At 40.1% G+C, this 16,672-nt stretch overlaps 1 protein-coding gene across 5 annotated transcripts in view; it reads right to left on the bottom strand.

Annotated features, from left to right (window-relative positions):
• col16a1 (collagen, type XVI, alpha 1) overlaps positions 1-16,672 on the bottom strand; it is an 84,362-nt gene that overhangs the window by 36,899 nt on the left and 30,791 nt on the right. For 4 of the 5 annotated variants that reach the window (XM_042506500.1, XM_042506501.1, XM_042506504.1 and 1 more), the window contains 10 exons: positions 16,024-16,305; positions 14,466-14,546; positions 10,588-10,656; positions 6,451-6,483; positions 2,499-2,534; positions 2,354-2,404; positions 2,031-2,063; positions 1,826-1,870; positions 1,343-1,381; positions 1,116-1,178 (listed from right to left, as the gene is read on the bottom strand). In XM_042506500.1, coding sequence (XP_042362434.1) covers positions 1,116-1,178; positions 1,343-1,381; positions 1,826-1,870; positions 2,031-2,063; positions 2,354-2,404; positions 2,499-2,534; positions 6,451-6,483; positions 10,588-10,656; positions 14,466-14,546; positions 16,024-16,305 — 732 coding nt within the window. The remainder of the gene's footprint in view (positions 1-1,115; positions 1,179-1,342; positions 1,382-1,825; positions 1,871-2,030; positions 2,064-2,353; positions 2,405-2,498; positions 2,535-6,450; positions 6,484-10,587; positions 10,657-14,465; positions 14,547-16,023; positions 16,306-16,672) is intronic. The other variant, XM_042506502.1, reaches the window with a different exon arrangement.

A 16,672-nucleotide genomic window follows, 5' to 3' on the forward strand; every position in this document is an offset into this window, starting at 1 on the left:
CCTATATAATTTGTATTTCTCCCATTCATTTTCCGGTGACCCTCATGTTTTTGTTAAAATCCTGAGTAAAAGCTATAAATCTTATAGCTAATATTAAGCTATAAATCAACATAACATCTCATTATTACTTTAAACACAGTTTAGACACAAATTATTTACTTTAACAATAAAATTTACCAACTAAAACATGCCTTGCACTTCCTCCTTTCCTCAAGGTCGGACATGCATGGCAAAAAAGGGGTGTGTCTCTACAGCAGTCCACTTTAGATAATGTCAAACACTTTGACTGTTTTACAGACATCTCATCAAATTAATTTGTACATTTGGGTGGAGTCAGATGACAGCGGGTGTGCTCCATGTCAGTGCGCCAGTGCACCGTTCCACACGTAACAGCAAGGGCCAGGAAAGTTGTTCTGATGGGAGTGAAATCTGCCAGCCAGCGGCAGCAACAATGTCGGTCGACAGGACAAAAGCCATAGTAGCTTTCCAAGTTGAAAAAAAATGTCTGCAAGGACAGTAATGTTCACAATATGCTTTTAACTAAGCCTAACAGACATTCAGCAGTTTCCTGTTTTATCAGTCCCTCAAGACTTGTGTTGGACACGTGGTCGTGGTGACGTATACACAGCCCTCACCGCTCAAATTTAGCCATGGATCTGGCCGATATGCCAGCTACAATTCCCATCAAATGGTGTGCAGACTCCTCCCACTCTGCACATACGTCGGCGTTAAAATGGAGCGTACCCAGTAATCAAGAAGTACCCAGTAATCAATCAAGGTCAAGACATCCCAGAAAAGTAATGTCCATTAGAATGGACAAGGATCTGGGTGGGCTAAGTAAATATTTAGGCTTTTCCTTCAGTTTTTCTGATCATAAACTCTGGTGGAAGCAATGAAATAATTTTCAAATCAAGAAAAGTTATTTTTAGAACAATATTTTGTGTCACATTGTTCATTTAAAATAGCCATGTAAAGAGTGATTCAAGACCCTTTCGCTTCCCGCTGGGTTCCTGCATCACCCTATCGGGGTTAAGTTTTGCAATAATGACCCATTCAGTGTGCATTTTCCTACCTGAAAGAGAATAAAACACACATACATAAAACAAAACACTTACATCCTTCCCTGGAGTTCCTGTGAGACCCTGTGCACCGATCTCTCCCTTCTGACCCTTTTCTCCCTACACAGGGCCAGAGAGAAAACAAAGCAAGAAACATATGGAAACGTAAGACAGAAACAGGTAAAAGGACAATTTAAAATAATAAAGGGTTAGAAATTAATCAGATGAACATTTAAAAGGTCAGATCTCATTATTCATTGCCGAATGTTTCTTAAACCTTTCACCTTATACCCCGCTGCTTCGCCCCAGTTGGCAGGAATCGCCTGTGGAGAGGAGGAATGGAGACAAGACCGAGATCAATGACCTGGCTCTAAAGAGAGATCACACACACACCACTGGAGCATAGCAAACAACACAGTGACCAGTCGGCAATCCGTATGGACAACCAGCAGGACCCATATGCTCCATTCACATGCAATATGAGAAAACTGGCATGCAAGTACATATGCACATACACAAATCAGATGCATCAAATGCATACTTAGTCAAACACGTGGGTAAACACAGTCACCTGCATATATTAGTCCATGCACACACACTGGTAAATACACATACACACTCATTCTGGCTCCATAATGATTATCAGGACTGGATGCTATGATAATGAGGTTTTTGAACAAGGATCAAACTAAATAGCTGAAGGGTTGGCGAGGTTAGGAGGTGGTGGGAAGCTGCGCTGTAACCTGTAGCAGAAGATTGGCACTCACCGGCTCGCCTTTGTCTCCCTTCTGGCCCTTGGGTCCCTCTGTGCACTGAGGTTAGAGATACTTGGTTGGCATGTATAATCACAGAACACTTTTTTGGCCAATTTTCAGGTTCGTACTGTGCTGCATGCCAAATAACGAGACAATGCTTTTCTGCAAAAACTAGGGGCATGGCGTGAGAGTGAGACGCAATGGAAAAGTTACTTACTGGACCTGAATGGGAGCCAGAACAGCCATCACCCTGAGATGGAGAGAGAGAGAGGCAGAAAAGAAGAATGATTGCTTGTGGGTGAGGAGTAGAATCAGTGAGCGACTGAAGAATGCATATCAGCTCGATGCTGGATTGGTCCCCAGCCAGCATCATATTAGACTACGGCAGAATCAAAGTGTTTGTGTGTATGAGTGTGTATTAAGATAGGTGTTCAGCGCAAGGCATGTCTGGGCATATGTGATGACATAACACATTCCACTGATATTAGACTGACTACACACACAGATTTGTGAGTCTGTGTATTTTGTCTTCATACTTACCCTGTCACCTTTTTCCCCTTTCAAGCCAGCAACTCCTCCAAGATTCACTGCCTGCAACACACACACACATAATTAAACACCGCACTAGAATACTTTTAACATGCTCTAATGGAAAGAAGTGTAAGTAAAGATCAGTGATCCTTACATTTTCTTCCCTATTCAGGAGTAAACAACCACCACACTACAGACAGACAGACAGACAGACAGAGAGAGAGAGAGAATTATCAACAGCTGTATTTAGTATTCACTTAACAAGCTGTGAGTCAGAGTAAAAGGAAGTTTGTGAAGGAAGTAAACCTGGTTGTAGTTTATGTAGTCGCCAGTTGGTGGCACTGTTACACAAAACTAAACTGTGCTGAGCCCCTGTGCTGCTACAGTAAGCAGCTAAAAAGGATGGGAGGTGGGCAAGTGGGCACACACACATACAGACACTCATACACACAAGCACACTCACACATACACACACACACAGCTCCCATGGGAGACGGAGATCAATAGGAATGTCTGATTCCCACAGCACAGGAGTGAGGAGACCAGCTGCTCCTCACAGGAGGACACACACACACTTGCACACACACACACATACCAAATAAGGATAACCATTATAAATAACTGAAGCATTTTTAGCGGAAGCAAGTAATTAAAGCCGAATCCCCCACCCGGTGTTTCTGGGAGTCATGCTTTCACACACCAGGAAGTTTGCATATATTGAAGCAGTGACTGCGAGCTTGCTGAGACGACGAAAGAAGGCGGTAACAAGCACAAAGACAATATGTAACTCTCCCTCTTCTCCTCTCCCCTCCACCCTCCCTCCTACAAGCTACAAATCTATCAATGGCTGGCTCGGCCAGATGCAGTGACGAGTCACTCTTTCCGAGCTCTTGTCTGGCCGTAGGCTTAGTCAAATCCTCATATAGTTCCACTTAAAACCTCAGCAGCCTTGCCTTTGTTTACTCTCTACATTCAGCTTTGAAATGGAAAATTTAGATCACTGTAAAACTGCAGCAAAATTTCTCTGTGGCATTGTGAAATGACACTGAAATATCCCTGCAATTTAGCCAATTTTTTTGTCTTTACTAATCTTGTTTAATTAAGAGATTGGACCGCGAATCGCTGAAAATCATTAACACCATGCTCACTGAATATAAGGTAGATATGTCCATAGGTGTGTTTTTTATATTTATACAGTGATGCAGTGGTTTACCAAAAACCTCAGTTTCTCTTGTTTGTTATCTTACAAGCAAATGACCGTCCACACTGTATGCCTCCCTCTCTCTATTTTCTCCTCCTTGCCCCTTTTCAGTCAGGCTTCTCTCTCCCTCCCCTCGCTGTTGATGCCTAATTCCAGATGTTTTGGATGTGGATCTTTGTCCTCCAGGAGATTCAACCTCTCCTCTTGTGTGGCTGTTTCCTTTCCCCGACTATCCCATTGTGCTTTAACTCATGGCAATAATAAATGGGTTGTCTTTATGTATATTGATGTTGGCAGTACAATTCATAGACTCTAGATAATGAAACATCCAAATAAAAATCCCAATTTAACTGCTAAATGTTTCATTATGCTCACCAGCTAACGCTCTACAGTGCTCTGTAGAGTTTTGGGAAACTTCATCAGTGTTAACTTTATGTGCATTTGTCACCACAAGCAACACTTTTATGTAATTAATATAAGTGACAACCTGGTACAACATTTCGATTTGGCACAGATTTGTTAGCAGTTAGTAGTGTCATATTTAAAGGGACAGTTCACCCCAAAATCAAAAATTCATATTTTCCCTCTTACCTGTATTGCTGTTTATCAGTCTAGATTGTTTTGGTGTGAGCTGCAGAACTTTGGAGATATCGACATATGGGTCGTAAATATGTCTACCCTCTCTCGAAAATAATGACACTAGATGGCACTCGGCTTGTGGGACTTAAAGCGCAAAGAAGAATGTTTGAAAAACTTAAAAATAATGTCTCTTACCAGAAGTCATGCAACGGCTACTTAAGATAATCCACAGAAGGAAGCATGTATCTAGTCATGGACAAGAGTCTTCTGCTCATGGCAGCGCAAGATATAAAAATGATTGCTGTCCTCTTTGATGAATATGTAACGTTAGTAAGTTCAGGTGCTAGGTGAGCTAGCAGTAGATGCACACATTATTTGGCACGGAAAAATACGGTTGGCGGGTGTATTTCAGTTTAAATAAAATAGTAAGGGAAAGTGTGCATCTACTGCTAGCTCTCCTGGCACCACTGAGCTAGCTTAAGTTAATGCTCAGCTGAGGAGGACACCATTAATGTATACATCTAAAACTGTCCTGAACACAAGCCTATTGTTCTTCAGTACATGCATGCTTCTATCTGCATGGTGATACGTTTGGTGGGTGTAGTTCAGTAAAAAGAAAGTAGTTGTGACATGAAACTGCTCGCAACAGGGCCTGTGGATTATTTTGAGTAGCTGGGTCATGACTTCTGGAAAGAGACATAGCTGCTGAGTTTTTAAAATGTATTTCTTTTGCGCTTTGAACTCTATAAGCTGAGTGCAATCTAATTTCATTATATTGGAGAAAAGACAGTAATCTCTAAGGCCGATATCTCCAACACTCAGCAACTCACACCAAAACAACTATGACTGGTATATAGCACTACAGATAAGAGGAAAAATATAAATTTTTGACTGTCAAGTAAACTGTCCCTTTAAGAATTAAACACCCAAATAAATAGACTTGGTTTTTGACATCCAAAATCCCAGTACGCAGGCTCTCATTATACATTATGCATGCCAACATCTATGCTCATTTATTAGATTAAACATCTCAAAAGACAGGCTGCATTTTTGGCACCAACATTCTGTCAGTGAGCCTTGTTTTTTTGGTATTAAACATCCCAATGGGCTCATTTTTTGGCAATGCCTTTCTAGCTGCCAAGACTTGACAGAACAAGGGCACACTAATAAAAATCTAATACCAGTATAAACATACAGTAGAACTTGCATTTGCTCTAATTTTCAAAATATGTAAAAGAGATTATATTTAAGGATCATGTGCTCACTCGTGCACTTTATAAAATTTTAACTACTCTGGTGCATGATCTCATGGCAAAGACAAGAAGTAGATGCTGGGATTTTATTTCTGGTATAGCCCTTTGTGTTAATAGATTCTTGCTGAGCCTTTTGACTCAAACAACCAAGAAGCCAGTGTTATAGTAGGAACAAACTATGGAGGAATAGCTGAAGCAGCATGACATGAACACTGTGATGGAAATTGGTTTCTGACTAAGCTTTAGGATTGTGCAGCAAAAGACAAATTTATCCCATATTCAGACCATTTATTATCATAATCACATTAATACATTCGCCTGCATGGCATATTTTTTTGTATTGTGTTGCAGCGCATAATATCATGTTATATTATCACAGGATTCCTAAGGGAGCTATGCCTATTTTTACCCTGAAAAAACAGCCACCTGTGTAACTTGACCAAAGCAAATTCACAGAACTGGAGTAAAAGTCACTTTTGTTTCTTGCAAGTGTTTGCCCCCCAGTGGCAGGGCAAGCTGTGCTTCAACCCAGGTAGTAACCTACATTGAGGAAGTCAGGGGGGGCGGCCAGCTGCATTAGTAAGCACACACAGGAGCAACATAATGAAGCGTCTAGAGTTTTGTATTCTATTTGTGAACAGAACATGCCCATTGTAGGTGAATGACAAAATTAATAGGCAGCAGCAACTCCCGACTGAGACTCTCCGCATAATGAGGTGTAAATCAGTCCTTGGTCAGTCAGCAAGCTGGGTGTGCATGAGGGAGTGGGAAATAGAATATTTTTCTAACCCCCGGTGCAACACACACAACATAAGTGTACACACATACAGCCGCTATACTTTCTTCATTTTTGGATTTACACAAAATGGAGGTGTATTTTTTATTCTCTTAATATCACACTGGACTTTTAGAGTCTAAAATTCAACTGAACATGCATGTGTTTGGACTGTGGCTTGAGGCTTGCTTTGACATAACCATCTTGGTCTGAGCCTTTGTGCCGTCCCACAAGTCTCATTAGCAATTCAATACTGTAAAATCAAGTGTGGGTGTGTTTGTGTGTGTGTGAGGCTTACTTTCTCTGCCAGATCCTTTGATGCAAAAATCTCCTGTTGGTAGAGGGAAAGAAAAGAGAAAAAAAAATAAAAGAAAGAAATCATCAGGCTTTTTTCATTTCACATCACATGACCTCAATATTACTACTGTCGCTGGCTTCATGTTGGTCCAAAATTGGTTTCTGTCTATGTTTAGACGATAATGTTGACAGTTTGATGGCCAAATCTGGCTAAAATCATATCCAGACATGCTGAATCAATTGCTTTGAGGGGCACTGTAGTCTGGTATCCTCAATTTTGGCAGTAGTTGTAGTCTACTTCTTATTTCAGTCCCAATTCTCACCCAGTTCGTCTATTTTTATTCCATTAAATGGCTGCTATCAGTGATTATAAGCATCAAAGATAGCGACTATAGGTTAAAAAGGCTATTATTAGGCCATGACATTGTCATTTGCATTTATCATTAGGTGGCAACTTCTCATGAGCCGAATAATTGTGACAGGAGCAAAAAAGAAAGTCTGGTGTGGGAGCATAAATGGCGGGATGGAGATATTGTGGTTGGGTCAAAATCCCAGGACTTTCACCGAGGAGAAAGGGATTTGTGTCCCATGTGAAATTAAAAGTAAATGTTGACCCACTTTAACCAGAGATAGTTATATGTATATTATATATTATGTGTTATATGATATGTTCAACCAAACCTAACCATGTAGTTTTTGTAAGACTGTTTCTGACAAAACTGCTACCATACCACATTTCATATGCAAACAACTATTTAATGGGCTGACAATGGCCTTTGAACCAAATAGCAGGTGTGGCAGGACCCTTCTAACCCTTATCTGTGAGGCTAAAAATCACTAATAATGGCCAAGTAATGTGCTAATAATGGCCTTATCTGCTGGTGTGGCATGCAACTTCAAACTCATTTTTATGAAGTTAAAAAAACACATAACTGCCATTTTATGGGCTGATAACATCCAAATTGGTGCAATTATTCCTCAAATATATCAAGAAATGAATGCACAGTTTCGAAAATTCTTCTCAAACCTTGAAGCATAGTTTGTATTCCCAGTCACTGGCAGTTCTGCTACAGTTCACAGTAACTGAATCCCTTGAAGATGTTCCTGGGAATGGCAGCTATTACATTTGACAGTCTCCACAATATCAACATGATATGACATCTGTTGTTTTCCTGTAGCATGTGCAGTGCATCCCTTTAAACCTTGTTTCCATTACAATTCATTGCATCAGATACACAACAAAGAAAAGAGGAATGAGGGCCATCTTGGTTCCACACACAGGTCATTAACAGTTATTCTTTATTCTGAGTGTAAAAAGAGATGAAAGCGGGTGAGCAGGGAGACAAAGAGAAGTACTGTACCCCATTAGCCCATAGGCAAATAAAGAGATGGACCCTGCTGTGCACAGAGTTACAAATCAGACACAAAAAAAAGTCAACGACAAGAAACACAGAAGAAGGATTGGGAAGCTGAACGGAAACAATTTGTTCAAGATGGCAAGTTAGAATGAGAAAAATAAGGAGGAGTTTCAGCAAAGGGGGGACCAGAGAAGACATTTTACAGCTGGTTTTAAACTTCAACATAGAAAGTCAAGTAGAAACACACCGAGACCTGAGCAAAAAAGACATAAAGAAGCCTTTGGGTCCTCCAGGGACCAGATGACCTTTAAGCTGGTTGAAAGCAAGAAAAAAAGAAAGGGGGGTTTACACTGCTGGATGATGAAAAAAAGTGTGGGTGAGATTTGTCATACCTCAGGAAAGCAGTCACTGCTGTGACCCAAACACAGACACAAGTAATGGTACACACACACATGTGTCATATTCTGATAGTGTGGAATAAAAGGGTTTTCCAGCCTTAAAAGCAGTACTTTGACAATTTGGGAAATACGCTTAGCTGATATACAGTATTTTATTTAGCTAACTTGACCCCAAGGCTAGCTGTTTGCCTGTATCCAGTCTTTATGCTGGGCTAAGGCAAGTGACTGCTAGTTGTGGCTTTATACTTACTGTAGGCTACAGACATCACAATGGTATTGATCTTCAAATTTAACTTTTTTACAAGAGAGCAAACATTTCAGAAGTATTTCCTAAGCTATTGTGTTTAAAGAGGTCTTAGCATTGCACTACTATAAAATTGTTGGATTTACTATGAACACTTCAAACAGTCAAAATCAGTGTAGAAGAAGCAAATATATTTTTTATTCCACACATTTGTCTTCAATGTCAAAACCTGCCACCTACATTACTCACAATGAAACTTGACCATTAACAATTTGGTTGGAGATTCTGGTGTGTTGTGCTAGTAGCAGCTAATGTAGCATCAAACCCCTAACCACACAAAGAGGTTAATCTGTTAAGTTCTGTTAAGTAACATAACAGCAATAGCTATGTGACGTTAACGGATACCCCTGTCAGTGTGTGTGTGTGTGTGTGTGTGTGTGTGTAAATACTTATGTCCAAATCAAGTACTTTTTCAAGTCATTTTCATAGTTGTAGTCTTCAGACCCAATTGACGCTGACTCAAGTAACTGTCAAACTGCCTCAGGCAGTTTGACAGACTTTACGCAGCTCTTTTTGAAGCCACAAAAGGGTTTATACATTTTATTTTGCCGCATATGCTATAGTAATCCCCCAAAACAGATTTTCATGTTTAAAATCGTATTCCAACATGTTGACCCCAGGTTACCCTGCGCTCACTTGCAATAGTTTACAGTACTGTTTCCACACACAAAACACGTGACATTCCACATATGCTGAGTTCAATACACTCAGTGAGGCTTAGTTTAATGGCAGCAGTGCTATGGCTCAGCAACATCTGGCCTGCATACTGGAATCTTGGATTTCATTGCTCATTTACTGTGCACAAAGCTTAAAAATAGAAACTTCTCAAGCTAGTCTGTGCATGTATGTGCCCAATGTGAAATAGGGCAAAAGAGAAAGGAGACCGCATAGATTAAAAAATGTGAAATGAGGACAGAAATGTGTCTGGGCTGCATTCATAGCAGTTACACATCTGTAGTGCAGTAAGGAGGAAGGTTGTTGGAACAATAAAAGGCATGGAATATTGTACTATATAAAGCTAAACATATCTCTTATATGAAAACAGTCTATAACAACTGATAGCCGAGGAGGAGAGAAAGAATTACAGGTGAGAGAGAGAAAGAAACAAAGAGAGAGATAGCATGCCTGAGTTATTCTAACTGTGTCTGGCTGAACCCATCCATGGGATTGATTACTGTGTCCTGAAGTCTGCCAGAGCTCTAAGTTAACACCAGCTCTCCACAAGACAAACACCAGGCCCTAATGAATAGATAATTGGATATAGATCCCATTAATATGAATGATGAAACAAGCGGCTGTGGAAACAAAAATAAATTGCCTTTACGTTATACTGGACGAACTTCATGTATCACGCAGCATTGAAGCAGCCATAAAAAACACCATGGAAATTCATGGAAAAACTGCTCCCATGTGTTGCGTAAGGCTCCATTTGTCACACATTCGATGTTGCCCGCAGACACTTTGAAAGATTGCTACGAGCAGATTTAACTGAACTGAAGTCACATAAAACTCAGTGCTTAAGTGTGCAGCAGAGTAGAAAACATGTTTTTCAATGCAGAGCTTCAAGGGAGAACATCTAAGCCATTTGGTGAAAGTCCTACAGGCCAGTGTTTGCCTGCCAGCAGGAGCATCTAACTCAAACTGTCTCAAGAACAAAGCTATTTCAGGCCAAATCCTTGTTTGGGTCTGTGTGTGTTATGTCTGTGCCTGATGGGAGCCATGTGTTGTGATAATTTAAGATGGAAGTGACAGTGTTTGTGGAAGATTCAAAACCCCTTTTCCCGGACCTTGTTGCTGGATTTAAGTGCTTGTCATTGATTTTACAATAATTAAAGCATAAGAAGTGAATTTCCAGTGTCTGGCACTAGCCACCATCCATACTGTGGCTCGGAGGTCAGCCACCAGTGTGTAAATGTTGCCTGTGTTGTAATCGGCTTTGAGAGGTTGCTATGACTAGAAAAGCGCTACATAAATGCAGCCCATCAACCGTTTATATGGTGCAAGTGTGTGTTTACTTTTAGTATTTTCTGTGTGACCATCATAAAAATGTCTTTCTTTGTGTACATTTGTTTATTTACCTGGTTAAAAGTGTTATCCAAGAGGTCATTCTCAGCAGCACGGCGGCTCTTGGGAACATCTGGTGGACACTGCAAACATACAATAGACATAATTTAAGACAGGGTAAAAGAACACTGCAGCAATGCAAGCACAGAAGTTAAATATGTCCTGATTTAGTCTTTTCTCTTACTATAGTTGTCCTGTTTTCTAATATTTATAATGCTGCAAGAAAAAATCTTTCAGGGGTAAGTCTCCTCTTGTAGGAATAATAAAAACAATCAGTCAAGTCAAAGGGAGTCAGGTCATGACTTGATCTAAAATAAGAGTCTATAGCCATGCTAGTAGCTGTGCAAGGCTAAACTTAAGGTGCATTTAGGTTAAAAACTGTATGAGAAAATGTTCACAGTAACGGTGCCAGTGCAGATGTTTAGCAGGCGTTCATCATCTTAGTTTGGCATATCAGCAGCAACATTTGCTAATTAGCAATAAACACAAAATACAAGTGAGGCAGATGAAACCATTTTATTTTAAATAATTTAGAAAATAATAAAAAAAACAACATACATATGTATGTAATTCAGAATTGTGGCATCTAATTCATGGTTTGTTTAACAGAACAAGACAGTCAAGAACACAGTGAAATTGTGCATTTGGGTCATTGACTTTTTAACAAGGAGACCACAGGTAGTAAAGGTAGGTGAGCACACCACTTGCCCCCCTCATATTTAACATCGGAACACCCCAGGGCTGCGTTTTGAGCCCCCTGCTGTACTCCCTGAACACTCACAACTGTGTAGAAACTTTTCAATCCAACATCATCAAGTTTGCTGATGACATAGCTGTGGTGAGCCTGACTACAGAAGACCTGAGCCACTGGGGTCAGAAAAAATCTACTTCTAAACATTAGCAAAACAAAAGAGCTAATACTGGTGATTTGGAACATGCAGGGAAGGAACTACACTTCCCTTAGTACCAACGGGTTCTGGGTGGAGAGGGTAAACAGCTTCCAGTACCTTGGTGTCCTCAACACTGAGGGCTTGACATAGACACTACATACTGAAACTCCAGGTGTCCTCTAAAATACTGAGAAATTTCTACTCCTGCACCATGGAGATCATCCTAACAAACAATGTCACTCCCTTGAAGAGAAACAGCACAGAACAGCACTGCAAAGCCCTGCAAAGAGTGTTTTGTTGGCTGAACATACTATAGGCACTGCTCTACCATGCCTAAATGATGTTTACACCAGGCAGTGCAAAAATAAGGCCAGGAGAATCGCTAAAAATCCCAAACAGCTAAATAACAGCCATTTCTCGCTGCTGAGGTCGGGAAGCAGGTTCCGGATACATCAAGCCAGCACTGAGATACTCAGTAAGAGCTTCAAGCCACTAGGATCCCACATGAGGTCACTGCCACTTTCAGACCACAATGTCAGAGCAATTGACAACAAGCAGTTCCATCTCTTTCCTTTGTGTTTCAAGAAGATGCAGCCTTCAAGGGTGTGTGAGCATGCAGGCTGGTGTCTACATATGCGCATACATGCTCCTCCACTTCTCATTTTCAAACGTAGCTTGCAGGGAGCCCTGAAGCACACATGCCTTGAGCAAAGGAGAAGAGGTTTCCTTTTTCAAACCCTCTAATCAACAATTCTACAGCATTCAGTCCTTCCTCAAGAGGACTCTACAGTTTCAAAGTTCTGTGGCAACTTCTCACCCTATTTGTATCCTTCTCAAATATTCATTTGGTAATGAAAAAGACATCATCTCATGCACACACAAGCATAGACACCCTGGAGAATTCTGACAAAAAGTTGGCTGAGCACAAAAATACCTTCCGCTTAAAAATAAACCCCAAGAACTAGCTGTTTGCAATTCTTCCCATACCTGAACAATCACTTGCTCTGTTTTCGTCTGTCTAACAGAAACATGCTGTTTTATTTAGGTCCAGTGAATCTCTTTTTTATTTCTCTGAAGCCTGCAAACAGTAACTGCGTAAAAATACACATCAAGAGAAGAGAAAGAAAGAGAAATGAGAAAGAAAAGGAAATAGAGTGAAAAATTGTATATCTGAGGCTGCAAGAGAGAGCAAGTGATACTTTCAATTAGGTTTTTAGTCACACTTTCGGAGTACAAACAATATTGGTAAACCACAGTTGATGTGACATAATTGTGCACAATAGATTTACTCCAAGCCCAGTCAATTTGTATACACACTGCCCTATGTTACATGAAGCCTCTGAAGAATTCTGTGTAAACTAACATAAGACAGGCTTTTTTCATTTTTGTGGTAGCCTAAATCAAGATGCTGAAAGATTGTTATACAGCCAGCAGTGTTGTTGTTTTTTTCTTCTTTCTGAACATCTGAAATAAGTAGGAAGTAAATAATTGAGCATAATGCATTAAAAAGATAAAGTGTTGCTGATTAACAGTTATAAGCCTCCAGAGCAAATGTGGAGACTGTTTATGGTTAATTCTGATAGTGCAAACTCAGCTTTTCTTGCAGCTGTTGCACAGTAACCTTCCAGCAAATAACTAGATTAGGTCTGGATTATGTTTCACTGAGAAAAGAAGCTTCCTGGAAAGAAATTTCCTGCGGCTGGCGCCTGTTGACTGGGGCTAAGATTTCTGTGAGTCTGAAACCTCTAAAGACAGTCTTAAAGCTACAGCAAAGCTGTTTCCCCTGATGACGTTGCTCCACACTAATGTCCCACTCTAGCCCCATATGAAGACTGGGCTTAGACCAAAAATTTTGGGTTGCAAGGGGCTCAACTGGTTAAAATGGGTCCCCTTTCAGCTTGCATAAGGGGTTCAAGCCCCTTGCTATCAAGCAGTTAGCTTAGCACAAACTGTATCACACACATCTTCAACTCTGCAGCACAGCAGATCTAAATAATCAGAACACTTTCAAGATTAGTATCACCAATTTAGCATCAGACCAATTATTCTGTTCTTGTGTTATGGTGTTAGGTAATGTCAAGAAAAGTGTTTTTGCAGAATATGATGTCACAATGAAGTTGACCTATGACCTTTTGGATATAAAATGTCCTCACTTCATCATTTTATTCTATCAGACATTTATGAGAAATGTTTTGTTGACCACCAAAATCTAATCAATTTATTCTTCTCCAAAAAGACATTTGTGCTAAATTTGAAGAAATTCCTTCATGGCTTCCTTGAGATATTGGTTCAAGAGAATAAAACAGGCACAGAATGAACATGACCTTTGATCACCAAAATCTAATCAGTTTATCCTTGAGTCGAAGTGAATGTCTCTGGCAAGTTTGAAGAAATTTCCCAAAGGCATTCTTGAGATACTGCATTCAGAAGAATGGCATTGATGTACAGATGGACATACAGATGGACAAACTGAAAACATAATGCCTTCAGCCACAGCTGTCTTCAGCGCGTTGGCATGAAAACTAGAAACAATAGTATTCATCTCCATATCTAAATCTATACCAGAAAGCAAGTAATATTTCCCAAAAAGGTGAAGTTATCCTTTGAATTCTAAATTAGGGCTGCACAATATATCGCTTTTTTGTATGGTCATTACGATGTTACTTTGACTGATAAACACGCCGCAAAAGACTGCAGTATTCTTAGTATGATAACAAGCAACTTGTTGTATTTTAGCAAGTTAATGAAAGCAGCATAAAACCGAGTATGATTTAATGTCTATTCATTTATCACAAGTAATATTGTTACAACGAAATTCAACAACACAAAACATAATTTCCTCACACTGTGTAGCACTGGTATGGATTTCCTATTATTTGTATTAAATAGGGAGAAGCAGGAGAGAACCCACTGTAGAGCATTTATGAATAGTCCTTGCCCCACACAAGTTTAATGTTGATGTTCATCATTGTGTATCAGAAAGTAAAGGTTGCCTGTCTCACCCGTGCCCCAGGTATCTCACAGCACGCCTCCTGCATGGCGAGGGACGGATCACAATACAGCATCACCTGCTGAATGTCCATCTGGGAGAGAGAGATAGAGAGAGAGATATACTTAATAACAAGACCATTTAAGTCCTCTTTTGTTTAATGTAAATTAAGTTTAAATAGGGAGGTAAACAAGGCTGTGAGCCAATTAATTTCTCATTTATATAAAGTATTAGGAAAGCACTTTGTCAGTGGGTTTACACGTGTGTGTATGCATGTGTGTGTGTATGCATGTGTGCACAGGTAAGAACACTCCTCCCTGTGCTAACAAAATACTCTGCCTGCTTCTAACTAGGCCGCTAATTGATCGTCAAACTAAGTGCCTGGATTACTGGATCTATTCAGCTTTAATAGTCCCGTCTCACTACAGGCTCATTCTCCCAGGTTGGCCGCTCGCTTTTTTCAATCAGGGCTGAATGAGATTGCCTCAAAGACAACAGTACCTCAGGGGCATAGCCTACGCTCTAAAACAAACACACATAGAAATGTTAAAATGTATGTATGAATGAGGAGCTTAAATAATGTCCAAACATAAACCAATTTAAAAAGCGGCATAAATGAATCATTTTCACAAGGTACAGGAATGAAGAGGGTGTTTGACGACTTCAAAGTGATTGCAGTTTATTTATTTGTATTGTTTGTCTCTTCCTTGTTGACTATTGTATAGGTTATATTAATAAGGAAGCTGAATAATAAACCATCAGTGCATTATGGAGAAGGGGTGGGATTAAATACATTTGCACTACTTCCCAGTCATTTTTGGATATGTCCAAATCACTAAATGTTAAGCTTTTTATTTATATATATATATATATATATAAATATATATATATATATATATATATATATATAAATAGATAGATAGATAGATAGAACAATAAAAAAAATAGATAGATAGATAGATAGATAGATAGATAGATAGATAGATAGATAGCCCATACATGCATGGAGAAGAAAAGAATGAGTTCAGCCCAGAAAGGCCATACTTCTTTTTCCCTGTTATATTATGTTTACATGTTCAAAATGAAAATATTCATTAATTCATTCAAAAATACACATACATGCATGGAGAAAATGACTGAGTTCAGCAGAAAGGCCTCTGTGGGAGGTTGGTTCACCAGAAATATTTCACTGTCTATCCTGCTGGAAATAGGGATGTGTGGAAAAAGCCTGGTTTGTTATCAAAATTGTATATGCCGAGAGCATACTGAGTTACATTATGCAACAAAGCATTACCATGCCATTCTCTATGGTACTTGTCCCAATAAGGGAATTTGGTTCATTCAAAAACTTCCAAAACCGAGAAGAACTGTTTGTTCCTCATACAAAGAGGGACTAAAGGTCACCACACTTTCAAACAGCAAGTTTAGATGACATTTACATTGCAGAGTTTAAACTTGATCAAAAGCCGTTCCATTGCCAAGATAGGGTAGTCACACACTGCATATTTAATCAAGAGCTCACACAAATTCCCCCTCTCATTTCAGTATTTGCTCTCTCCATAGATTAATACCTGCACGGGCCCGGCGTCTGAAGCCCGAATGCCCAGCAGAGTGTGTCCGTCAGTGGGCAGAACTCCACGTGGCTCCAGGGGTTTGGTTTCAATGGAGTTGCAATCCATGTAAAGGGAGGCGGCTCCTTGTTGCACGCTGAGGGCCACCTTGTGCCAGCTCAAGTCCATCAGGGCCTCCACCCCCTCTCCGTTGAAAACGCAGCTCACCAGATCAGCTTCAGGGTCTGCCCCCCTGGCACGCACGGACAGGGTGCCATCGGGGCCATTTAGGTCTACAGAGAGCTGGGTTTTGAGACAAGTGCTAATTAGACACCAAACAGCGGGCCTCATGCAGCAACATTCTCTTAAATGGCTCTTATATTTTTTCGTAGGACAAAATATAAGAGAAGTCAACTCCAGATACACCAAACATTTTTAACTATCAAAATTTACTCTTACCCAGGTGTGCTCAATGATGAAACGTAAGTCACGCATTAGCATAGGTAACGCCCCCTAGACAGGTAGATGGGTATTGTGCCATGTGCAAACACTCTGGCACATGGCTAAGACTGGAGATATGAAACCCCAAAAGGCTTAAGAAATAGAAGACCTTCTGCAGCAGTGAAACTGACCTATGCCTACTGTTTAATAAAATACAAGGTAAATGTGT

The sequence above is a fragment of the Plectropomus leopardus genome, chromosome 18 (assembly GCF_008729295.1).
Source record: "Plectropomus leopardus isolate mb chromosome 18, YSFRI_Pleo_2.0, whole genome shotgun sequence".
Lineage (NCBI taxonomy): Eukaryota > Metazoa > Chordata > Actinopteri > Perciformes > Serranidae > Plectropomus > Plectropomus leopardus.